This window comes from Lonchura striata, chromosome 16 (genome assembly GCF_046129695.1).
Source record: "Lonchura striata isolate bLonStr1 chromosome 16, bLonStr1.mat, whole genome shotgun sequence".
Classification (NCBI taxonomy): Eukaryota; Metazoa; Chordata; class Aves; order Passeriformes; family Estrildidae; genus Lonchura; species Lonchura striata.
The window spans coordinates 5,258,803-5,285,480 of NC_134618.1; the positions used below are offsets into that span (position 1 = coordinate 5,258,803).

General features: G+C 41.2%; 1 protein-coding gene across 36 annotated transcripts in view; it reads left to right on the top strand.

The window, feature by feature from the left end:
* Nucleotides 1–26,678, top strand: part of RBFOX1 (RNA binding fox-1 homolog 1) — a 1,167,105-nt gene that overhangs the window by 503,162 nt on the left and 637,265 nt on the right. For 35 of the 36 annotated variants that reach the window (XM_077786836.1, XM_031506137.2, XM_031506136.2 and 32 more), the window contains one exon: nt 2,032–2,094. The exons of the other annotated variant lie outside the window; for it this stretch is intronic. In XM_077786836.1, the coding sequence (XP_077642962.1) occupies nt 2,032–2,094 (63 nt within the window). Of the gene's footprint in view, nt 1–2,031; nt 2,095–26,678 lie in introns of those variants that run through there. 36 annotated transcript variants of the gene reach the window in all.

Sequence of the window (26,678 nt, forward strand, 5' to 3'; positions counted from 1 at the left end):
TTGGGAATTTATTTCTCAGTCATAGGAGTGCAAAACTTGCCTGTTTCGTGTTTTGCCACAGTTTATGGCAGTTGTGGAACTGCAAATTTAGCACTGGAAATGTGCATGTGGTGTTTCTCCACAGGATTGTTTGTAGCTGTGTGGGCAGTTCTCAATGGCATTTCGTGTCGGCGTGAAGGAAAAGGTGAAATGCCCAAGTCCAGAGCCAACCAGGTTATCCTGAGACCTGCAAATAGGATTTTATCACCATTGCAGTAGGGCTTTTTCACACAAAACTACTGGCAGTTTCCAGCTTCTTCCAGTATTTCCTCCTGCTGAAAGTTGCTTCATAAACTCATGTGAATATGCCTGAAATCTTGCTCATTGTTTAGCTATTTCCAGAATAGTTAAATAACAAATTCAGTGTACTTGATAAGGTAGAAAATTTTGGCTCAGAGGTCTGTACAAGCCCTGGAAATTGTGACCTGCAGTGGGGTGGTGATGGAATGTCACCAGGGCTGTGGGATTTGTGACCTGCAGTGGGGTGGTGATGGAATGTCACCAGTGCTGTGGGATTTGTGACCTGCAGTGGGGTGGTGATGGAATGTCACCAGGGCTGTGGGATTTGTGACCTGCAGTGGGGTGGTGATGGAATGTCACCAGGGCTGTGGGATTTGTGACCTGCACATTGAGTGGTGATGGAATGTCACCAGTGCTGGTGGTGCCCAGGGGGCTGCAGTGCCCCAACAGGGCTGGGTATTCCCTTGGGTGGGCAGAAATCTGTACAAAGTGTGCCCAGCAACACAGAAATGAACAGAAACTTGTGTGCTCAGCTCAGAATTGGTTGTTGGGAGGGTTTGGGCAGTCAGGCAGCTGCCATTGTTACTGACAGCATCAGTGTGAAGTTGGCTCTCAGCTCTAAGAGATGCTCCCCTAGTGATGGTCCCAGCTCCAAGAAGACAGAAATTCAAGTGTTTGCTGTTCCTGCTTGTCACCTTTCCAAACTCTGAAGTTCTTTTATCAGTGTGTGATCATTGCAATGCTGCCTGAGCATGTGCCTTTCTGCTACAGGTGGTTCTTGTTCCCATTTTTCCTCAGTTGCATTAGAAAAAAACTCCACTGATTTTTTTAATTTAGTTACTTATTTTTTTTGTTTAATATGAAGCCACATATAAGGGGCAGGATGTTTTGTGAAAAAATACCCAATATGTTTACTGTTAGGAATTTTACTGAAGTGGATAAAAAGTATATTAAATTTACTCACAGAATGATTTGTTTATACTCTGACCTAGGTGTGTATTATCTTTGGAGACTCAGAATATGAGCAACAATTCTATTTTCAGGAGTATTTGTATCAAAGAGTACATATTGCCATTTTCATGTGGAAATGAAAAATGTATGTAGGGAGAATCTGTTAGGTAAAACATGGCTGAGCTTACTGTACCTACTAAAATTCAGTGAATGATTCAGTAAAATGTTACATGCCACAGCTGCTCATTAATAAGAAAGAATGGCATGGAATAGTGTGTTACCCTATTGGAATTTCCAAATAGGTGCTTGTAAAATATATTCTTAATGCCCTCCTTTTGTTTATGAATTTTATGGTAAGTTTTCTTTTGCAAGAAATGCTACAAATTTTCAATTGAAAGATACACAAAAAGCAAATTACAGTGGTGTGTTCCTATTGAAAGAGAAACCTGTGCTGGGAAAAATTTACAGCTATTGCTTAATAATGTCTATTTTAGTAGGCAAATTTGCAATGGAAACATAGATTTTTGGTTTCAAATGCACTGCACACTGTCTGAACACATTTACTGTCCATGCAATGTTTAATAAATAATAAAATCACACTTGTGAATTGATAACCAGATTTTGCTGTTTGGCTTTGTGCTACAATAAAAACACACTTCTGACCCAACAGTGTGTGCAGTGGCAGCCCAAGCAGTGCATTAGCAATTGTAGTTTTTGTTGGATCTTTCTGTGAGGGCAGAGCCCAGGCAGGAGCTGCCCTGATCCCTCATTCCCAGTAAGATTGTGTTTTTCTCTCCCCAGGAAACTCCCCAGAAGCCCCATGCGAGTGGTGCCTATTGTTTCCATGAGCGGAGCCTCCTCTCAGTAAGTCCCTGGTTTGTGTCTTGCCTGTTGATTTTCCCACATCTCTCCTGAGCTCCCACAATTCATGCAGAACTCCTTGGGACTCTCCAGCTTGCTGCAGCACCAGGCTCACAGAGCAAAGGCTCTGAGGGCTTTTAGTCAGCAGGGACATCCTTAGGAAATAATCTTGCCTGGTTCTGGCTCTAGGTTAAAGTTATTTTCTCTTCTGTTTGCCTTGTGCATGTTTGGGTTGTGCTACTGTTGTGTTTGTGTCACCTTTGGCTGATTACTTTGTGTACAGGTTACTCACAGACACTTTTTGCCCTCAGAACAACTATGGATAATTAATTCATCATGCTTGCCTTTATAAAATGGTCTCTGTAAAGTCAGAATAGGAAATATCATGAAATAAGCTCCAATATTTATAGGACATGTGAAAAAAGTATTTGTGGTGATTAATTTTTTGCCTTTTCTCTTTTTTGCCTTTTCTCTTTTTTATATTTCTCTTTCAAATCCAAAACACTTGTTGCTCGTTCATACTTGGAGTTTATTCTTTAGTGAAATTTTTCTTTGTAGCACATACATAAACCCAATAATGATTAAACACTTTTTATTCAGGGTATAGTTTTCTATACTTATGCTAAACACATAAGTATCAGAAAAAACTGTAATTCGTGGTAGATGTGTATTTTCTACTTCTTAATAATAATCCTCTGCTTAAAATAAACTCCAGTTCACAGATATTTTGTATTAGGTAATAAGCATGGCTTGTTCTCTATTAGGCGGAATATATTTTTGCTTTATAAACATTTATAATTACACTCTCTTTGCTCTGTGTTGCACATGGGTATTGAAATATACTGTGTTCACTTTTTTGTTCCTGTATTAATGTGAGGAGCTGAGTTCTGCCCCAACACACAAAGTTTCATGTCACCGAAAAAATTAGACACACAGTCCTTGCTAGAAAAAAAGAAGAGTTTTGCATTTATTCTCCTACACTGAACACAATCTTCCTCCTAATGTCTTTGAAATAAGATTTCATTATTTCAAAAAGACTGCATAGCTTACTGGATAAAAAAAAAAAAGCCTGTTCATCTTGAGGATAGATTTAAATCAATTCTGTAGTGCTCAGCATGCTTGTTGCTTTCAGCTTTTCCTCTGTCACGAACAGTGTTTTCTAGCACAGAATAACCTTACAGCCCTTAGCAGAATTTGATGCAATTGACAGCTTTTGTTAGAAAAATTCTGGTAAAAATTGCACGAAGGAGGTTAGGGTTTCCAACCCAGGGGAGACAGCGGTCCCTGAGATAATCAGAGCATGTTTTGAGGAAGCTAACATTAATTTGGCTGTGAACACAGTGCCTCAGTAGCTATAAATTTAGTTTCCAGGAAAAGATATTCATTTTCCCTCAGCCAGCTAAGGCAGAGGTTTGGGCACCTACAAGAAGAAAGAAGAAGAAAATGCTCGTTTGGAGCCTGAGGAAGGTTTAACGCTCCCGAACCTCCACGTGCATCATTTGTTGATTATTTTCCTGGTGCCCATGGCCCAGCAGCAGGACCATCCATCAGCTGAGGGTCCCTGTGTCAGCAGGCTCAGCCCCAGCCCCGAGTGTTGCCTGGAAACAGCTCTGGATGGGAGCAGGCTCCTGGCAGCTCCATCTGGCTGGGCAGGATGCCCTCCTCACCCCTGGGACATGGGGCACAGCTACCACACTGCTGAAATGCTCTGTCCCCTTCCCTGCTTGCAAAAAAGCATTTCAAACCAGAAATTCCAGTCCAGCACACAGGTGTTAAGGTGTTGGAATTGTATGTGTTGAAGTGAATATCTACTCCTTCTCAAAATCTCTTGTAATAATTGGATTTTGTTTTCAGTGTCCTTGGGTTGAATTTTAGTTCAGTTCCTAGCTATAGTTGCTTTGCAGTGTTTTTCCTATTTCATTTTTGATAGAGAAATATGTTGAGGTAAGTCTAATTTTAACAGCCTAGCTATGGAGGATTTTAAAATTCAGTTTCACAGCCTATGGATTTGGGTGTTTGACCTTCTATTAATGATGCAGCAATACCTCCAGTACTCCAGCAAAGCTGCAGTGCATTGAGCAAACCAGTAAACAAAACAATAGAAGAGAGCTCCAGAAAACCACTGAAAATAAACACGACAGGCAGAGGAGATAGAATTGTTCCAAATATACAGTGGGAAATCAAGGCACAGCTAGTGACTGGCAGGGAAGCTGTAGCAGAAATGGATGTAAAACCCAGATAAAGCAGAGTTTTCACTCATTCCCTGGCGTGGAGAGGTTTCCCCATTGCCTGGAGAGCAAGAGGTGGGGATGCTGCAGAGGGCAGTGCTAGGAGCAGCACCCTGCTCTGGCTGTGCTGTCCCTGCCCAAACTGGAGCACAGGAGCTGGGATTGTCTCAGTGCTGGCAGGGAAGGGCAGCTTGCTGCGGGGCTCTCAGCTCACAGGGCTGCACTCTTGGGCTGTGTTGCATTTCTCTGAGCTTGTTCTGAAAGATGAATGGCTGTGCTTTGCCCTCCCCTACACGCCTCCCATGCCCAAAACTGCAATCCTCTGGCAAATAAGACATTTCCCTTTGGTGTTGCACCAAAGGTATTGCACTTTCTTCTTTGAAAAAAGAAAGAAAATCAGAAGTGTTTCAGTGTTTGGCAGAAAGTTTCTACAATTCTTGCCCATTCTATTGTTTTTCTCTAACTCTTCAGGTTGTGCATACAGCAACAGCTGTTCTATAATTTGATAAACATACTGTAATTAAGTGATCTTGTTTATTAGTAACACCTTTCCCTGACTAGGAGATTTTAAAGTAACAGAGAAAGGATGAGCCAGGGATGCTGCTTCATGTTAATTTGACAACTTCATCCTTTGGAAGGTCTGCCATGATTTTCCATGTTTTAAATCCTGCTGGAGGTAAAGATATTTAAGCTAAAAGGTTTTTTCTCTCCAATCTTACCTTGGAAAGGAGTCTGGCAGTGATGCAGAGGCACCTGCAGGAAGGGCTTATAGAGCCAGTGGAAGAAAGGCATTTAAACCCCTTTTGTCTAATTTTAGAGTGAGCTGTGTTTTTCTTGGAATTGTAAGCATGCAGAACAAAATAAGGAAGAAATAGCTGTAATCGCATGGAAAATATTATAGAGCATTATGAGTCCTTTTTTTCCCCTCATTAAACACATCTTGAAAAATTGTTAAAACAATAAATCTATTTTCCAAAATATCATAGCATGCCATGGAGGAGTCTGAGGAATTTAGTGTGATCTAGGGATTTCTACCTGAGAGGCATGAATAAAAATTGTGAAAGAGACCTATTATAAAATACCACTTTCTCTTAGAAAGAAACCAGTATTATAACTTCATTCTAATAAATATAGAAGAAAAAAAATTATGATATTCTTTTTATTCATCTCTCTCTATTCTGATGCAGTCTGAATGAGAGTATTAGTCTAGAGAGTTGAATATTTTTAAAATTGCAGCACTTTGAATTACTGATATGTGCAAATTACAATAAAAAAGGGATGAAGAATGGTAGTTAGACAACGTAAATGATGCAGTAAGTTCTGCTCCATTACTTTATCTCAGCTAGGATGGGGAACTGTTTAGTTGTTAGGATCTGCTCCACTGTCATATTATTCATTGTTGTTTTGCAATAACTTCAAATATCTTCAACAGTTATTGTAGGAATTCATTAAGGACCAGGAGCAGCGAGGCATTTACCTGCTCCTAATGATGAGCAGCAGAATATTCTCATGGATATTTTTGCTTCAGAAAAAGCTCAACTAGGGGAGCTGAGCCTGACCTGTGTTGGATTTTTTTTTTTTTTTTTTCCTAGTGCTGCTGCTAGGTAATTCAGTATTAGGTGGCTGATTTGAAATATTGCTTTTCCATTACTTAGAGATGTTTCACTAGATCTGTGCTTTCCTGTTTAGGGAGCTAAATATACTTTTGTTTAATTTGATGGGCTTGGGGTTTTTTAAGCCTGCATGTTCCAAGGTTTCATTTACCACAGTGGCAGAAAATGTTGTGGATTTTTTTCTTGCTGTCACTAATGTGAAGTTTGCATGAGTAAAATCACCATTTGTTTGGACAAAGGAGCAGTTGTGTGGGAGCAGGTTTATAGGAGTCCCTGTTAAACCACTGCTGTAATTTGTAATTTCCTGAATGGTAAAAGGGCTACAGACCAGATTATCAGTGGTCTGCTTGTGATCTACTGGTGGTTCTGCTGCTCAGTTCACTGAAACCATGATCTTCCTACAGAAATAAAGGAAGACACTGTCCTTGTTTAGATTGTGCTTTATCACTGCTGCAGATGATTTCTGTATTTATTTGGGCAGCTAAAGTTACTCTCTCAAAGCAGATTCAGGAGCATAAGGCTCACTGAAATCAAAGAGGACATTTGAAAACAGAGGCAGACTCCTAACACGAGGGTTTTCTTGCAATATCACTGTAGATTAATGCCAATTATAACTCTGTAACTAAAATTAGCATTGTAAGTTTCCCTTGGCTGTAAACAAATGTACATGTAAAGAAATATTGTAACAATTTCCTAATTTCTCCTTCTTCTCTTTTAAGAATTCGGTCCCTGTTTCTTTCTGATGGATCCTTCTGTGAACTTTCTGAATTCTCCATCTTTCCAAGTGGTGTTTTGAGTTAACCAAGTAAAAGCCTTAAGGGTTAAATGCAGCCTGGCCTGTGCCTGTGAATTTGCTGTATGTAGCAGCCTGGTTTCTGACACCACTGAGATACTCCCTGCATAAACATCACAGTGCAGACATTTTCCTACTCAGACTTTATGAAAATTTCCACATGCTTGTAAACACCCAAAATACTTTCACTGGCAATTGTTTGCACTCTGGATATTCTCCAGATTGCAGCATTAAGGGGGTTTTGATCAAGTTCATTTCCACAGCTCCGTGGCATTTAAGAGATATCAAGTTCCAATATTCCTGTGAGATTAGGATGTGCTATTATCTCTTTATTACAGAAGGAGAAGCCAGAAAATTGAGCAGCCTGAGTGATGTGCCAGAAGAAGGACTGTAGCAGAGCTAGGATTTGAATTCATGTTTCTGAAATCCCCAATCATTGCCTACATTCTTGGGCCATCTTTCCTCTGCTCTGCCTCTAATCCAGTAACTTTTATTGTTAATGATTTTTTCATTGAACAGTGAAAGAAACCTTATAATTTCATGCTTCTTCCTGTCTCATAAAATCTGAAAATTTTCCTTAAGAAAATCCTGCAGTTATTAAATGTGTATGGAAAGTGTGTGATATGCAAAGTCCTATCAGCACAGGGCAAAGCTAATTGAAATATGCCATTCCTGGTGATGATCTGGGTCATGTCAAGGGTGTCCCCATCCTTAAATGAAGATATACACTTGATCCCCTTTTCTTTAAAGAGCTTAAAGACTTCTGAAACTTTTTCTGGGTATGCAGGGTGGAGGTACAGCCACGGCAGGCACTTGGGCATTCAGTGCAGCTGATTTTAAGCCTGGCCTGGCTGCTCTGAGTTTTGGGGCATGCTGCTGGAGGAAACACTGCCATGGTGGGTGCTGCTCCACCCTGCCTGCACTGCAGCCTCAGCCTGGCTGGGGCAGGGAGAGCCCTGAGCCTCAGCGTGGCACGCGGGACCCAGGGAGGGCCTGAGGGTCAGTGAGATCCCTCATGGTCAGAGTGAGGTCCCTAATGGTCAGAGTGAGGTCCCTGAAGGTCGGAGTGAGGTCCCTAATGATCAGAATGAGGTCTGTGAGGGTCAGTGTTGTCTCTGAGGGCCAGAGTGAGGTCCCTGAAGGTCAGTGAGGTCCCTGAGGGTCAGAGTGAGGTCTCTGAGGGTCAGAGTGATGTCCCTGAGGGTCAGTGTTGTCCCTGAGGGTCAGAGTGAGGTTCCTGAGGGTCAGAGTGACGTCCCTGAGGGTCAGAGTGAGTTCCTGAGGGTCAGAGTGAGGTTCCTGATGGTCAGAATGATCCCTGAGGGTCCGAGTGAGGTTTCTGAGGGTCCAAGTAAGATCCCTGAGGGCCCAAGTGAGGTCCTTGATGATCAGAGTGAGGTCCCTGAGGGTCAGAGTGAGGTCCCTGAGGGTCAGAGTGAGGTCCCTGAGGGTCAGAGTGAGGTCTAGAGGATCAGAGTGAGGTTCCTGAAGGTCAGTGAGATCCCTCACGGTCTGAGGTCCCTAATGATCAGAGTGAGGTCCTGAGGGTCGGAGTGGTCCCTGAGGGCCCAAGTGAGGTCCCTCACTGCTGTGGTCACTGGGGAATCACTGTTCCTGCACACAGAGCCCATCTAATGCCCCTATAAATGGCTCTTCATCCTGATCTGAGGTGCTGCTGAGCATCCCTGGGCACAGCCTGGTCCTGTTCCAGTGGGGGAGCATCTCTGCTGCTCATGGAAATGAACAGGAGAATTGGATTGCAAGAATTTCAAAGGTGGGGAAAATTAAATTTCCTTTTTGTCCCGCCATTACATTTCAGGTTAATTACTGACCTCACAAGTGTGTGTTGTAGTGTAATTCCTGTGTAGCACAGGCACAACAAATAAACAACACCCCTTGTGGGAATTTTCACTGCTCCTGCAGGTGTGTTAGAAATCATATAACTGATGGGTCTTTAAATTTTGAATATGGAGTGGTCATTGGAAAATGCATCTCCAGGGAGGAAGGAGAGCTCTGGGGAATAAGAAAGATCTGTTGATGTAAAATGAAAAGTTTATGCTCATACTACATTGTTTGAGAAATTTAAATAGGTGAAACAACATGAGTTTGGCAAAGTAGATTTGTATCTGGCAGCATTTGCTTTTCCTTCAGAACCGTTTAATATCAGAAAATGAGATGTACCTCCCAGAACTGCTTCTGGCTGTGGCTCTTCCTTGGAGCTCACTGCACTGTGGAGCATTCTAGAGCTTACCACTGGGGTTCAGCAGTGTGGGATTTCTCACCAAGTAGTTAGCCCTTTATCTTTTACACGTTTTAATGTCTTTTACATGTTGAAATATGTTTGTATCTGTTAATGCATTAACGAGAGCAGTTTATCTGTGACCTACCAAAAGCACACTAACCAGGGCAGATTTGGGCAGATAGGTCAAGGAGCAGAGTCCTTGTCTATGTGTGGAGCTCCAGCTCACTGGTTGAGGAGGGAGAGTGAGAAAACAGAAGAGAAACAAAATAATGAAGATAACCCTGATGGCTGCTCAGCCATAGCCTGACCACAGCAATAGCACCCTTATCAGCACTGCTTTAGTCACAAATCCAAAATAAAGCCCCACGTGGGCTTCTGTGATGAAAATCAACCCTACCCCTGCCACACCTAAAATACTCCTGGTTTTCTTCACTGTGAAGTTTCTGCTCTCCTCATCTGCACCCCAGAGGAGCTGTGTTGTGAGCACACCTAGAAAGGAGAAGAGAAGCAGTGGCAGGGTGGTTTTGTTTGTTTGAGAGTTTGTTGTTGTGGTGGTTTTTTCCCTTATCTTGAAGGATAGTTTACACAGCTAAATGACACAGTTATAAAATATATATATATATTGGGCCTACACTGAGAAAAAAATTGATCTGAAATCCTTCACAAATTATGTTTTTATCAAGACCAAGATGTTGTGTGCTATTGATTTTCAGATCCGCACAGCCTACAAGTAATAGAAATTGCAGAGACAAAATAATTTAAGACTGTTTTCTGTCTTTTGTGTAAGCCAGGTTAGGACATTGAAGAACAAATCAATTTCTTTGCCACTCAGCTTTCTTGAAACCCAAAAGAAAATTTCAGCATGAGTTATGATTTCCAAATATTTGTATTTTCTGGTTGCAAGTCTGTTCCTGCAGGCAATAGGCCTTGTTTTGTCTGACACGCTTTTTTGCACCTTGGTTGCTAGTAGTACGACAAGTTGTAAAGAAAAGCATAGAGGAGCACCATGGATGAAACCTAGCAGCAAAAATGTGAAATAGAATGATGTAAAAATCTCATGCAAGTAGCAAGATCTGCAGAGGATTCAATCCAAAGGAAGGGGGGCAATGCTGAAGTAGCAGATGCCCCATCTCCTGGGCTGGGCTCTCCTCCCCTGTGTGCTCTGATCACACTTTGAGGGGTTCAGTTCTGCTAAAACAGTTGAATAATCTGACAGTGGGAGCTGGATGGATCAGGGCAGAATCAGGTTCATGGAGGTGTCTTTGTCACTCAGGGCAGAAATTCTGAATACATGAATTATTGGGCTTCAAATAACACTCACCTGGAGAAATAAAACAATGATGAGAGCTAATAAGACAATAAACCCACTAAAACTAATGAAAGGAGACAGTACACAAGTGATTTTATGGCAGCACAATACAAGTTCCTATGACTGACTCGGGAATGTTTATTTACGGAATGCGTTCAGGAGGATTTAGATTTAAAAGCTAAAGAACAGCACACTCTGTGTTTGATAAGTTGTGGATAAAAAAATACTTGTTTAGACTTGTTTAACTACCACAGGAAACCTGCATTTGCATAACTTGATGAATAATATTAGAGTTGGGCTTTTCTTCAGCTTTGTTGGGTACCAGAGGGAGAAAGCAGTAACATTCTGCAGAGTACTTTTAAAGCAGCTCCAAAGTTCACTTGTTGAAATGCTAAAAATATTTTGTACCAAGTGATGTGCAGTTAAATGGAATAGACTGATCCTCGGTAGGTTTAGGGGTATTTGTATCATCATCTAGTTTTCCCTGAAAGACACTTTGATGCAATAGGAGACAACTTTTTCAATGATTCATTTTCTTAAAGAAAATGGTCCATATTTAAATTGACTGTGGCTCTGTCTCCAGATGTCAATTAATTATTTCTTTCAGAACACTGGTCCCAAATGCAGATCCTTGTAAACAGCTCCCTCACTACTGCTCCTTCCTGGTTTCCAAACTCTGCCTCTGTGGTTTCTTGGGAGACCTTTTTTAGTGTTCAACGTGGGTAAATTATCCCAAGCACTGCTTTGCCTGCACCCTCTGGAGATTTCATCAGTCTGTCCCAGGCACACTCCTCTTCCTCTTCTTTCTGTTCCATCCCACTTCTCCACCTTGTGGGATGCTTCTCCTGCTCCCCTCAGATCTGGGAATGAAGTCCTGCATGGATTCATGCTGCATTCTAGGGGGAGATTTTGTCCCTTCCTTTATGGGCTCTGAGTTCAGTGCTGAAGGAACAGAAAGGAGAAAAACAACATGATTCTTTCATTGCTAATAGTGCAGGACGGAAAGAATGAAAGCCCTAAAATGTATGAAAAGGCCACCTGAGAATATTCTAACCTGAAAAAAAAAAAAAAACAAATTCCAGATTTCCAAGGACTAATCTTCTCTGCAGCAAAGCTGGGAAGGTTCTCATACAAAAATCTGTACTTTAGGGAGGGTGTTGCAGTTCAAGCAGCTAATCCCCCCTGATTAGCTGCTTGAACTGCCACAGCAATGGAACCACTGCAGCAAGGTTGGGCTGGAAGGCAGAACCCAACTATTACACAGCTATTCAGGAAACCCCACAGAATGGAATCAAGATCTGTCTGTGGCAAATAGAGTCATTGCTGATAAAGGACATGTGGTGCAGATTGCAGATACAGGTTATGCTGGGGCAGGAGGAGAGGGATTCACTGGAAGGATGAGGAGGGCAAGGGAAATGCAGCCAGACCCAGAGGAGAGCAGCAGTGTGAAAAATGCCAATCACTTGTTTTTTGAAAATTTTAAAAGTTTAATAATAATATAAAAAATAGTAATACAATTAGAGCAATAAAGTTTAGAGTTAGGACAATTACAAGACAATAAAAACCAAAGAATTACAGAAGTCTGGATGCTCTCAGACAGACATGGAAAGCATGCCTTGTGAACAAAGGAATAACCTTAAAAGCAATAGCCTGTTGCATATTCATATATCTCATACATGGTTCATAAATTCCTTGCAAATTAAGAACTTTTCTGGTTTTTGTCAACTTCTCCTTAATCCTGTTGGCTCCACAATGACAGAGAGAAGGTGGAAGAATGTTTGTCTTTTCTGATAAGGAGGTAGTAACTCTTTATGGGCCCCCTTCGCTGACATCTCTGTGTGAAGAGTTTCTTAGATTATCTCATCTTCCTGCTTGAGCTTGTAATAAATCCTATATTGCAGAATTTCTGCTTTAACGTTATGTTGTAACCTAAAACTACATTTAACACACTACATAAGAGAATTAATACAGCATAACTTTCTAACATTACACATATAACACTAATTGTAACATTTTCAAAAAGCCAATCATAAAATATACATTTTTCACAGCAGCCTTAGACACACTTAGTCCCTTAGTGGGGACTGGAAATTAGGATCTCAGCACAGAGGGGAGAAGTGATGGGGAGATTTTAAGGGCACATCCATGAACCAGGAGGCTGAAGTGTATTGAATCCATTGGGTCTGCCAGAATTTCACTGGAATGAATAAATGGTGATTTTTACAGTGGAGGGACTTGATGAAGTCCATGGGAATCTACAGTGTTCAGTCGGTAAAAGGGACAAAATAATGTCACATATTTCTGTTGAGACAGGATTGTTCCAAGCAGGCAGAATGAAAACTGACTGGTAAAGTGCAGAAAGCTGAAGGATTAAGTGCCAGAATCAAATTCACTTGGAGAATTTCATAATAGATGGAAATCTTTCCTTGATGAGGGTGTGCATGGCTATTATTGCTCAGAAGTGTTTTTTTGGAAACATCAGATGGAGTTCTCAGCAGCATTAGTTCCATGCTTGACAGCTGTCAGAAAAAGCAAATTGAATATTTAGCAATTTTGAGAGAAGGCATCCAACACAGAAAATACAGCCCTGTTTCTGCTGGAATTGGTTTCACATGTGCTGCTGTACACAAATTTTGGATCCCCTGTGTCTCATAGAGGTGTGGTCCAGGGGAGGGTGAAAGGAATGGCAGAGGGGAGGAGGAGCTGCTGTGCAGGGGCGACAGGGAATTCATAGTACAGCCTTTCCCTTGGGAAAGGAGTGACAGATGAATGAAATGGAGAAAAGGATAGATTGGAATTATTACTGATATTGATTTGAATATTGATGTTCTAGTGATATTACTCATAAGGCAGGGATTATGAGCTCAATGACCCATGAAAAGCATGGCTCTTTTTGTGCTATTCAACAGCTTTTCCACTGGATACTTCAGATGTAAAACATAAATGCAAGTTAAGAATAATTGTCTAAATTACTGTATGGTATTTCTTACACAACAAAATGCAGGTTATCCCTCTTTGCAGATTACTGTGGGCAACACTGGTGCTTGTATTCTTTCATAAACACCTCAAGGTGATTGTTGTTGGACAGGGGATTTTAACTAACACAATCCAGTTAAACCAGCTCCTCTGATGTATGGCATTAGAAATGTATTTATGGATCTGGTGTGTGGCTCTTGGTTATGGTTTTTTTGTGTACAGAAATTGTGTATCTATAAATACACAATGGGAAATTTAAAGACAGGTATCAGCATTTATGTTATTCAGCAGCATTAAAAATGTATTTGTTGAATTATGATGAAAGAATGCTATTTAAATCTTTTAAAGTAGCAGTAGTTTTCTTGAAAGCTATTTGCTGTTGAATGGATTCCTATCACATTATTTTAGATTCCAAAATGTTTTATTGATCTGTTTAGTGAGAAAATCAGTGTCTTGGCTGTCGGGTAAACCTCATCTCAGGGTGCTGTGATGTGGGATGCAGTTTCAGTTTCGCTCAGCTTTGATACTTAGCTACCCAATCCTCTTTTTTTTTATTAATAGTAGAAGAAAATCCATATTTTATAGTCAGCAATACCAATGATGCTGTAAGCCAGCTGCTTTCCCAGGCAGTGCTGGTGGGAAGGGAAATGCTCTCACACCAAGTGTGTTCCTTGTTGGTGGCAGTGCCCCTGGAGCAAACCTGGTACGTTTTGTAGCTCCCCTTCTGTGTTCCTGCAGCCTCTGGGGATACATTCATGACTTCAATTATAAGTCCAAGACTGGAAAAACCAGTAAAATACATTATAGTCAGACAACCTTTCCAGTTATTTGAATGTGTGGTTTTAATGATCTTATAATTTAAGTGTTTTCTCAGCCAAAGATCAAGGAGTGTCAGTTTGGTGTCTGTGTGGGGATGGGCTTTTCTTTTTAATCTCCAGCCTTAATCAACCTTTTGTGTCTTCTGCTGCCCAGAGTAGTTGTGACCTGGAGTGGCCTGACACTGTTTTGTGGATATAATTATATGATCAATAATAAATATCATTCATATAAGAATATGGTACAGGCCACAGTATTTATTTGCTGCTTTTTTTACCAGCATTCCTAAGTTTAGCTGAACACAGAGAATAATGAATTATTTCATTAATTTTTGGAGTAAATTTGGGTGTTTACATAATGGAGAAAAACTGGAGGAAAAACCCATTTACATAAGAATTCAGGAGCAAATGAAAGAAAGCTAACTGCATCCTCATTATTCTATTTGAATGCAGCATGCCAGCCAACTCTGCCATTTGGTGGAAGGCCTTATTAATGACTCCTAAATGAGCAGACTTGGGATGGTGATATTATCTGTGATGCATTATTGAATCAACAGAAATAAACCTGCTGTCATTAGCCTAATTATTTAGATATGCTGGAAGATAATGACTATTTTAAGTGCAAATAAGCTGCAGTTAGCAAGCAACTAACCAAATAAATAAGTGAGGTGGGATAGCAAGGCAGTGACTCAGGGGAACAGGGAGGGAAAGGGGAGAAATGCAATGAATTGTTGAAGAAAAATGCTCAGGATGCCATTTCTCACTGGTCCAAGGAGGGCAAAGCACTGCTCCCCGGGATGGAGGGAGGGGGGGATTGATAGAAAGGCAGAGGTGATATTGGATGGATGAATAGATAGAAAGAAAGACAGAAGTGATATTGGATAGATGGATAGATAGATAAATGGATGTGATATTTTTATTGGATTTAAGGTTCTTTCAATTTTAACTCTCCTGCTTTGCCAGAACATCTGTCTGAAGTGAACTCTGAGCCTGTGCTAGATCAGCTCTGCCACTGGCCATGGGAGCATCTGTGAGTGCTGAAATTGCCCACAGATGGGCTGGCTGGGCTCAGCAGCACCAGCTCACTGGGGTTTGGCTGCTCTGCTGCCCTTCAGTGGAACAACCTGGGACTAGAAATTGGTGCCCAGAAGGTAAAATAACTCTTCCTGTTAAGAGTTAGGGAAAGGAAAAAAAAAAAAAAGAGAGAGAGAAGGAAACAAAATTAACTTCCTGAAAAATACTTGTCAACTGTAGTTGAATAACAGCTAATTTGAATGTCAAGTTTTCTCATTAATCCCTTGATTAAAATAATTTACTTTTTATAGCCAAAATACTTGCATAAATATAGAAAATATAATAATGTAAAAGTTATATTTAAAACCCTTTTTCTGAGGTTAGATGTGTTGGTAATTAAGTCTGTCTGTCAGAAGAAAATAAGGGTTAGAGGCATGTTCTCATAGTTGTTTGCAGGAATCTGTCTTTATGCATAATTTTTCCCTAATTAGCTCTTAAAATAAAGAAAAAGCAGTTGTTTTGTGTGCTGTTTTGGGTTGTTGAGATTTTTTCTCGATATCAATGTGAAACTAGTGAAAAGAGTTCTTTCTGATTGCAGGAAGCCTGTACTGTATAACAGAAGAGGAAATTTTAGAATTAAATTTTCTTTAAGTGACTGTGACTTCACAGTTTGCTAATAAATTCCTTTCCCTATTTCATTATGGATTGTGGGGCTTTTGTTACCTGCAAGATTTTATGTAATTTCATCCTGGTTCTATTTTAAGTGATTACAGACTGGAAGATCCTCTGAGCGAGGGGTAAAGGGGAGTCCTTTGCTCTGAGTGCTGAAAAAGAGACACAAAAAAAAGCCCCAGAAGGCAAACAGAAACAAAGCTTCCTGCAGTTCAACTGAAGGTTTCTCCTTAGTGGAATAACTCTCCTGTTAATTCTCAGCTCAGAACCATCTCCTGTGAGTGTTTACCACCCATTAGAACTCATCCTCTATTATATTTAGAGCACAAGATTTATGTGGTATGAGTACATTTACTTTCCCATGCTTCTTGTTGGGTTATTACCTAAGGATTTTTTTAAACTGAGTTTTCTGCTCTTTCTGAAATTCACTTAGAAAGTCCTATCAGGCATTTTCATATGCAAAGTGCTAAATGTGTTTCAAGCAGAAAAGCACTGTGCTCTCCACCTTGAGCTTCTAACAGGTGCTCACAGACTGCAGTTTTTGTTTGTTTTTAATGAGGCAAAGGATCAGTTGTTGAGCCAGGACAGAATTCCTGTTGTAGTGACATCAGAGAAGGGTTAAAATGCCAATAATATCAGGACTTTCTCAGGTTTAGTGTTTAACAATACAATGGTGTTAAACATGATGAGATAGATGTGGTGATATTTATTTCATTTCTCATTTCAGTGGCTTCATGTTGCTCATGCTTTGGCATGAAAGGTAAATTAAATGGTATTTCAGTTAAGAGAGTTGCATGTGTCTTGATACCAAAGTAGTTTCCTTTCTGGAAAAGTTTAACCTACAACAAAATTTTAATGCTCAAAATAGACAGAAGAGAAAGCACTGCACAGAGTCCTTATGAAACCATTCTGAAGCTGATTAATGTTTCATGGAGTTTATTTACAATATGTATAATAGAATTTTGCATAATTCAAAAGCATGCTATTTGATCTTGCAGCATTTATTGAACTAAGAGTTTTTATAAAATGCATAAACAAATATATCAAACTAATGGTAGAAGCACTCCAGGGTAAAGTACATCAGCTGGCTGAGAACTCTATCTAAAGTGCTACTCGAGATTCTCAGTGTGCAAATGCCATGTACACAATGAGCCTCTAAAACACATTTTCATATTTAAAGTGATTCCTCTATCCTTTAGCACAAAAAACATTATTTTTGGAGTCATAATGATTGGAACCAGTAGGGCATAAATAGGCACAACATGAAGATTGATACAGGTCCTCAGTAAATCCTGGTTCTTGGAGAGGGTTATTCTTGCAGATCTACAGTTTGAAGATTCAGTCTTTTGGGAGTCACTCACACTTCCCCTGATGGGGGGTGGGGGATGTCATCAAACACATTCCAGAAAGAGCCTTCATCCAGACAGAGACACTGATTATCCCTGGGGTTTTCAGTGCTTTTCTGATATCATTTTCTTGTTATCATCTCGATATATTTTTCTTATCCTTGGTCCTGGTGTGTCTGGTTCTGTTAGGGACATTATTCATGTGGAGGGAGCCTGCAACAAACCCAGCTGCAAAGGCAGTGGGCTAAGCTTGCGATAACTGAAATGTGTCTTGAGACAGATTTTTCCTTTCCAGGTTTTTCCATTCTTTTTAGTTCCAGATTTTTCTTTGTTTAGTTAATGACATGTAATCATTGCAGCAGCCTGTGAAACAAGCACTGAAACATCTGCATGTTATTCACAAGCCATTGCTGCTGTGTGTAGAAGAGAAAAATATCCCTCACTGACTTCTCCCACCTCCCAGTCTGGACTGAAGACTGGCAGGACAGAAAGCAACCTTAGAAAAACTGATAATTGGTAATGGGAAGTTAGATTCAAACTTGGGTTAATTTGCCAATCTCAACTCTTTGGCTGCTGCTGCTTTTAAAAGTTTTGGAGGTCTGATTTCTGTGTGCGGTTTTGGGTGGTGTTTTTTTTGCCTGCCAAGTTTTCCCAAATGCCACAGGTTTATTTCACATCCCATCCAATCTCCTTGGCTCATCCAGTGTTTTTGTCAGGGAATATCTCTGTGATGCTGTGGGCATGAAGCAAGCAAAACCAAAAAGAAAAATGCGTTGTTTGGAAGATATTTAAGAATTCCATTGCCTGGAAGAGGAACAGCAGAATTAACAATTAGTCAGTTTTCTTCTTGCTACATAGAATTCTGCAATATGACATCTCCAAGTATCATCATTCTGTGACGATATAGGGACAGTGACTAATTATTTTCATTCTGTAACTTCCAAATCTATGTTTTGTTGTTTATTATCCCTGAAAGGCCTCTGACTCTGCAGCAGTATGGAGGTTTGCATGTAAAAACAGAAGAGGTGCCCCACCACAGATCCCAAATCCTCCAGTGGTGCAGTTGCAGACCTCCCTCTGCCTGTCCAGTGCTCCAGGGAGGCTGTGGAGGAAGCACTCACAATGGTTTTTAAGGAAGAATAGGCCTTAAATGTAAATCTGGTTGTGCTACTAGAATCATGATTTATTGAATCACAGAGAGATTGGAAGATTATTATAGAATATTATTTAATATATTAAATATATATTATTCTATAATAATCTGGATTATTATAGAATAATAATTAAATGATTAGTATAGAATTATATTAGATTATTATAGAATTATTATAGAATCACAGGTTGGAAGAGACTAGGAGCTCCCTCCCTTGCCATGATCAGGGACACCTTCCACTGTCCCAGTCTGCTCCAAGCCCCAGTGTCCAGCCTGGCCTTGGACATTTTCAGGGATGCAGGGGCAGCCACAGCTGCTCTGGGCACCTGTGCCAGGGCTGCCACCCTCCCAGTGTGGGATGGTGTCTTCTGTAAAACTAATAAGAATGTGCAGCTGAGGATGGTGGACTAAAGAAGGGACCAAAAATGTAATGAAAAAAAAAAAAAAATCAATGATATTACTGAAAAAGGAAAAGAAAAACTGTTTTAGCCTGTGGAAAGAGCCATCAGTGTGCCTTCCTGGCACAGAAGCTGCATGGTGTGCTGGGCTGCTGGAGGAGGGTTGCTGGCACATGGGGTGGCTCCTTCTGTCTGCTCAGCGCTGGGGAGGCCATGCTGGGGCTGTGGGGCCTCTCTGGCATCCCAGGACACAGCGATGTGGCACTGCTTAGCCTGAGGGGGGATGCTCAGGGGTCCTGCTCAGCTGGGGACAGGGTGCCAGGACCTTTCAGCAGTGCCTGGTGACAGAGCAGAGGTGCACAGAGTGGCACTGGGGTTCCCCACTGTGAGGCTGGCTGAGCACTGAGGGCTGGACACCCGGGCACCTTCTGGGCTCTGGACATCAAGCAGGGACACCCAGAGCTGCCCTGGACAGTGTCCAGCCAGCTCTGGGTGTCCCTGCTTGATGTCCAGAGCTGCTGTCCATCCTCAGCAGCCTGGGGATTAATTGTGAAAAGGAGAGGAGAGAATGCTACTTTACAGGGAGTAGTGATTGACATTATTAAATTAGCTAAGAGTCATGCCCTTTCATTTATGTCAGCCACTGCCCAGTGTGATCTCCAAGCATTTCAGGCTCCTACATGTTGATACATGGAGATAACATCTGTGCCACAACAGTTAGGGAATTTTGTCTTTTCCTTGTGTGAAGGATGAACTTGGAATTTAAATGAACAGAATATATCCTAAACCAGACAACAAGTGCACGGCAAGCCTCCTAATAGCAATCATCATTTAGTGCCAGGGAGAGGCTTTCTCTGTTGGAGATCTTAAAAAAAAAAAAAAAAATTAGCCCTACTCTGTCAAGGACAGCAGAAATAAAATTTAATCCTATACTGGAGCTATGGAATGGAGCAGTGAAATCTCAAGGTGCCCTTATTTAAACACTTGTCTAAAGACAAGGTTTAGGATTCTCTTGGAAATTTGCATTGTCAGCTGAATGCATTGAAAAGATAACATTCCCATGCAGAAGTGAGCTAGGGTATGGAGTATTTTAAAACAGAATATCCTCATCTAAAAAAACCAAACCAACCTTAAAAAATCCCCACAGCCCAAAACAATGTGATCACTGTAGTCCAGTGTACCCAAACTGATTTGTTCTTTGATTTTGCTTCTTTCTACCTACACTCCTTGGCAGTAACACTTCTCTGAAAAAGAATTTTCACTCTGCTGCTTTCCTTGCTGTGCTAATCACCTGTATCTGAAAATACATCTTCAAAATTGTTTTACTCTGACAGGTCAGCAGATAAAAACTGGATACCAGGGGGTAAATGCACTCACTAATAGACTTTCTTTCTGTAACCTAAGCAATATTCCAGAAAAAAACCTTGGGTCATCATTGGTGTTAGGTTTGAAAATATTACTGGAGAATGTAGTCCTGTACTTAGTTGCTGGAGACGAGATTTTTTTTTTTTTTTTTGTCTTAGGTTCTGGTTCTTCTTGTCTCTCAGCTAATTTATGTGATAATTACCACCACAGCTGACTGACCAAAATCTTTAATGATAAAACTATAGGAGCCCAGGCACCATGGTGGGAGCAAGCTATTAGTGCCTCTACGTGTGAGACACACAGAGTGCTTTCCCCTCTCAGATTTCCCTTTAGCACAGAGTTACTCAGTGGAAATTCAAGTGTCTCCAAACTTTGCCTGCTCCTCGATTCCAGGTCCATTTGGGAGGGCAGAGCTTTGCAGACAGAGGCTGCTCTGCTGCGGGAACCTCTCTGAGCTGGCTGGGCAGTGTGAGCTCTGGAACGTGCTGATTATGCTCATATGCACAAAAGGCAGGGTTGGATATGTTTCCATCTTTTTCACACTTGATGACTTATGGTCTATCACTGCTGTGCTATATATTGTCTGTAAAAAGTGATTTCTCAGGTTGAACTTAAGAATTGCTGAATTATTGATGCATTTTAAGCATGCATTAATGGCTTGGATGTGAATTTCTATATTTAACATAACCACTGATAATCTGGGCCTACTTAGGAAAGAGTGTGGTCAATTATTTTTCCCATTATCTAATGTTTGTTTCAGGAAAAACATGATTTATAGTCATCTGATTTATTGAAATATGGGGATTTTTGGCAATTTTAGTATTGTAGAACAGGAGGTGTTTATTAATTGCCATGACCTAAGGATGACTTGAAATGTTGTCCTTTCTAATAGCTGAATGCCTGCACACCAAAATAAAAACATCCCTCAAACAGATCTTTGAAATTATTGAGCCATTGGTTGTTTCAGAGCAGGTAATATCACAGCTTCAACAAAAAACATTCTTCACTCTGGAGCCTGGATCTAAAGCATCCAGAATCTCCCAGTATGTTCTACTAGAGCTTAAATAATACTGTTGGTAATAAAATCCTGGAGCAGGAATGAATGTAAAAATAATACTGTTTTAGCTGTTGGCTGTATCAGGCAGCTTCTCTGACTGGAAATGGATTGGGTTTTGTAGAGTTAGTTTTGTTTGCTTGAGCTGGCCCTAATGTGATGGATTGGGCAACTGTGGGACCACTGGGACCAGCATTTAGGAGGAGAGGAGAGCACTGGAAAGGGCAGCCCTGCTGCCTGGGTAATTCTCTCTATCACTGCCTTGGGGTCTCACACTGCATTAGGCAAGTCCGGAAAGAGCTGCTGCATCCTCCTTCCCACTCTGAGGCCTTTCCTGCTTAAAAAAAAAATATAAAAATACCTTGAAATCTTGATTTTACACAACTGCTCAGGGACTAGAAAATTGATTGGCAATGCTGATATCAACTTAAGTTTGCTTTTAAAATCAACAATCTATTTCCAGCAGCCAGAGCACGATAGCCAAGGTTTCAAAAGCAGAGTGCCAGAAGGATTCTCATGCCCAGGTCAACAAGAGGGAAAGCTTTCTTTGAGCCACTTCACGAGACAAGTGCTTTCTCTGGCATCAGTGTTTGTCCTGGTGCCAGAAGCCTTCCTGTGACAACAAGGCATGAAATTTCCCTCCAGCCTGGCATCTAGCTGGATTTGCTCAGTGTGGTAGGGACAGCCAGTTAAATAATACAAAGTGATTTTCAACAAATTTAATGCATCTTATCTAGTTGATATCCTCTAGGACCACTCTGATACTCTTTACTGCTTTTTAGTGATTTTTTTTCCCCTGTGTAAAAAAATAGCACTTTTCCCTTAATGAAACACTGTTCTGTCACTGAGGATGGGATGTGGACTTGTGGAATCAGACTCCAGGGACAGATGAGCTGTTTTAACATTCCCTGGAGAATTTTACTACTGCTTGGAATGTAGGCTGCAGGTAATAAAATTGGTGTGTGTTATTTTGGACAGAAGAGGGGAAATCTCTTTGATTTCTTTTATTCTTGGAGCAGTGATAATAGTCCTTTAGGGGTCTCCATAAAGTGTTGACACTTCCTAGCTAATTTTTGTTTTTAAAAAAAAACCTTAAAAATCAAAATTTTCGAAACTAGCTCCACCACACTAATAAGCCCATCTACTGCAACTACCAACCTCCCTGGCCTTGATAATAAATCCCCTACTACATTTTTAAAGCAGAAAATGAATTTTACAGTTGAAACACTTTTATTAAGCTTGCAAATGTGATGCCCACCTTCCATTGCCTGCTTTCTATACAAATGAAGTGTCATTTGAAGGAAGAGATGTCATTTGGTACCTTAGGAAAACATGGTGGTAAGGAGCTGTTTCTGGTACATTCTTCATGTTCTCGCTGGGGTTGGTAACTTTCAATACTCCTTGTGAGAAAGGCATCAAAGCCTGAAGGATGAAACAATAAGAGAGGGATATTGCTCGATATTGTTAGAGCTGACTTTTTTCTTGAGGCTGTTTTCACACTTCCTCAGGCGATAAGATTTTTTAAAAAAAGTATTCTCTAACATGAAGCCCACTTCTGGAGTCTGATAAGATGAAGCTAGACAGGCCAAGAAATCTTTATTTCTCTGCAGTTATTGGTTCGTGTCTCATGTCTACAGATTAAAGAAAAAATTGATCTTGCTTTCAGACAAAGAATTTTCACAATGCTGAATTTTCACAATGCTGATTGTTGAACATGTGTTAATTTGCTGAGTTCTTTTTCCTCCTCAATGAGTGGAGTGTTTTTGTTATGGGGCTTTCTTCAGGTTTTTATGAAAATGTGTCTTCATTCTGCTTTGACTTTTTTTACACATTAGTATGAAAACACATACTGCAAGTATTTCTTAGCTATGAAGGCACAAATCTAATCTTACCACTTCAGTTTGCAAGATAATGTATTTCCTCTTTCATCATTGGATTTAGACTTACTCTTTAAAAATAAAAAGGGAAAAAGGAGATAGGAGACAAGACTTTGCTAAGCTGAAAGAACATGAAATATTTTTTTTCCTCCTTGTCTTCCTAAACATACCCAAGTAATCCACTGACAGGAGAGATGCCAGGAAAAAGTGCAGAAATACCTGTGTAATGACCTTTGCTATTAAAATTAACGTGTGCCTCCTGCACCTGTTCAGAAATGGTTTAACATTCTTCTGCCTGACTTCAGAAACACTGGGTAATTAAACAGTACTTTCAGTGAAGGTCAACTCTGAATTAGTAGTTCATTAAATTATTTGTCATGCTGAATGTTACTCCTGGTCACCAGCAGAAGTGAATTCAAACAAAGAGCAGAGGAATGTCATTTCTGTGCTCTCATTGCAGGGAAAATTGCTGTCTGAGCTGTTAGGTCACCCAGCAGGGAGGAGCCCTCATGCCCAGCACAGAAAATCCTTGTTTGCACAGGGATTGGTAGAGGTGACATGCTCAGGAACATCTCAGGAGTCTGCTGCCTGCTCTTGTTTCAGGATATGCATGTAAGAGTTCAGTTGTCCTCTTCGCGCCCTGAAAAATTAGTTTATATTGGCAAGGATTTCTCTTGTACTGTCCCACCTTTTACACCAGCTACAAGGAGGACCCGTGCCTTTTTATTGTAATTTTACGTGGTGGTAAAAGTTTGAGATGGAACAGATTATGACTTAGACATCCCAACACCTGCCGAAACAAACCCAACTATGAAAAGGATAATTAAACCTGACTGTAAATACTGCAGTGTGAACCACTTGGCATCCGATTTTCTCACATGTGAGAGGCAGCAATGTATTTCTGCGAAGTTGTGATCTGGCTGCTCTCTCTTGCATTTCCAGCACTGGTCTTCAGCAGTTTTTCCCCATAAGGATGGGGACTAGAGCCTCATGTTCCTCCTTGGGCCTGTAGCATCCATAGCTAGGTGCAGACACAATGTTTGTTCTGTTTTCTACCCAGATTGAATGTTTTTAGTTCCTTCCGTGCTTGAGTAGGGTTTCCATTTACAATCAGTGGGAATTTAGGATTATAAGTTGGACTGATGCACCCTCAGGTTGATCAGGAACTGTCAGGTGCCAAGACATCCCCTGGTGGCTCTGAGTCCGTGGCAGCAGACCCAGAGCATGTCCCAGCAGTCTGTCTGTCCGTATGTCCCTCTGTCCGTGCTGCTGGCTCTGGAGCTGCCCTTGCAGGGACGCAGGCAGGGGGACCAGGGCGTCCCTGCTCCCATCAGGTGTGCCTGGATTAAAACTGAGCCACAAACAGCTGCGAGACCTCTGCAATATTTATCAGACTGTACCTATAATGAAACTCTGCTCTTGGTAATTGCTAGGAGATTAAACCTTTCCAAAGACACAGTGAGTGAATACTAATGCCCTGCTCTCCAGAGGAGGGGATGTCAGGAGAGCTGGGGAGGGAAGGAGGAGGAAAACCTTTCAGTGTTCAGGGGCTGTGATACCAGGGAAAACATCATTATTTGTTCAAGGCACCAGAACAGGATTTTTGTAGGCCAGATCAATCTACAGATGCTCTGTGAAGGAGAATTATTCCAGGGCAGTGCATGTGAAACTCTTCAGGTCTGAACCTTGGTCTGCTCTTCGGGGATTTGGGTTAGCATTATTTGTTGAACACTTTTTGCTGTGGTATTTACAGAGGGAAGGAAGAAAACTCTGCACTAATGAGATGTGTGAGCTGTTGCATTCTTGCCATCATTCCTAAGGCTGATCCTGACCACTTTGGTTGTCCATGGAAGTCAGAAGAGGTTCCCCCTGCACCTTTCAGCAGGAAGGACAGGAATTTTGCATTATCCCGGCTCTGCCCCTCTGGTTGAAGGGGTTTCTGCCACCACTGCTTGTCCCCCTGTTGTTTCCTGCTGCTCAGTGTCAGTCACAGGCTCAGGAGGGGACTGGTGGGGTGCAGGAGCTTCAGCAGGTGTGACGCCTCCCTGAGCTGCCCGTGGGGCTGGGCTCAGCCTTCAAGTGCCCTGCCCAGAAAATCCATTACATGGGATAGAACAAGCAAAGTGTGCATTTTATAGGTAATTCCCTCTCTTTCCACAAAGACAATTTGGGAGAGGAGTGCTGTGTTAAGAACCCGTGGTGCAGCAAGGTCAGTGGGGACAGGAGGGAAAGGTTTTCCACCAGAGCCCAGGGAGGGTTCTGAGACTGTGGGAACTCTTGGGTCAGGGAACTCTGCCACAGCCAACAGGATTCTTTGGAAAGATTGGTAATACCAGACTTCCAGGGCCAGATTAGGACTTTCCAGTCTGAACTGCAGTGGGATGGGTGCTCCCAGTGCACTCACACAGGGTGGGGAATGTCCAGTGGCACGAGGGGGCGGCTGAGGTGTTCTGAGAACATCACCCACAGGGAAACTGCTATGGATGACAACCCAATAACTGCAATTTGTTCCTCTGAACGTGAAGAATATAAGGTAGAGATCAAGTGTTGACCCTTTTTCAATGCCCAATGCTAGTGTGTAGATGGTAGCATAGCCCAAAACCCAGGTGTCCCTAAATATTTTTTATATTTTTTATTTATATGTGTTTCAAAAAACCCACACAGAATAGACAAGAGAAGAAGTAAAGAATGCCACATAGTTGAATGGGAAGGCAAATAGATGGATGATACAAATTAGCCACTTCTTTCTGTCTGGTTTCTTGAATAATAGTTACATTTTATTAATGTATATTGAGCCAAAGATATAGCCACACACTAAATCAATTGTTTTTGAAAATAGTATTAAGACAAAGTAGAAAAGGGTATTTTAGATGGTCAAGACAATGGAAACTTCAAAAAAATCTTTGCAAGGCTCACTGAAGAGATATTAATTTTTCTGTGGACTTTGTAAATATATGTCCATTAGAAACTCCCAAACTCTAAATGAGTTCTAAATTATATATCCTGTGAGGGTAAAAAAAAATATCCAAGTTTTCATTTATATATATTAAAATTACAGCTGAGATCCATGATTTTATTGTAGTGCCTCAATCCCATTAACATTGAGAGAAGTTAGATATTTAGATACCTTTGTGGAGAAATCTTACAAAATGAGGTTTTTAATGGACAATTTAATGAAAACGCTGCTGTGTGTGCAACAGCTGACCAAAAAAAAAAAAAAAAAGAACCCCTAGAAAAATGGAGAAAAGAGGGATAAGAAATCATTCTGAAGATTTAATATGTTATGAAATCAATTTAGGAAGGGGAAATAGTGAGTGCGGAGGACACGGGTGCTTGTGCAGCCTCTGTCTCTGGGGTTAATTCCAGCAGGCTGTGCTGTCCTGGCTCTCAGCCCTGCTGGGACCCGCCGTGCCCTGAGCTGGGATTTCACACCTGCCACTCGCATCCCACTGCTGCTGCTCGGGGGCTGCAAGGGAAAGGAGAGCAGGCAGCAATCTGGGGGTGTCAGGTAACATCTGTTACCTAAAAAATCACCCTGCCGAAGTCCTGAGTGCCGTGCTGTAAAAGTATACTTGAGATATCTCACAACATTTTATAAAATGGCCCTATTATGTGTGTTATAAAAAAGGCAGGCAAAGGTTTTCCTGAAGTATGCTTAATGAAAATGAGGAATATACTGACTCTGCCAGGCAGGAAGAAATGTTGATATAGAGAATTTAATCCTCCACTTCG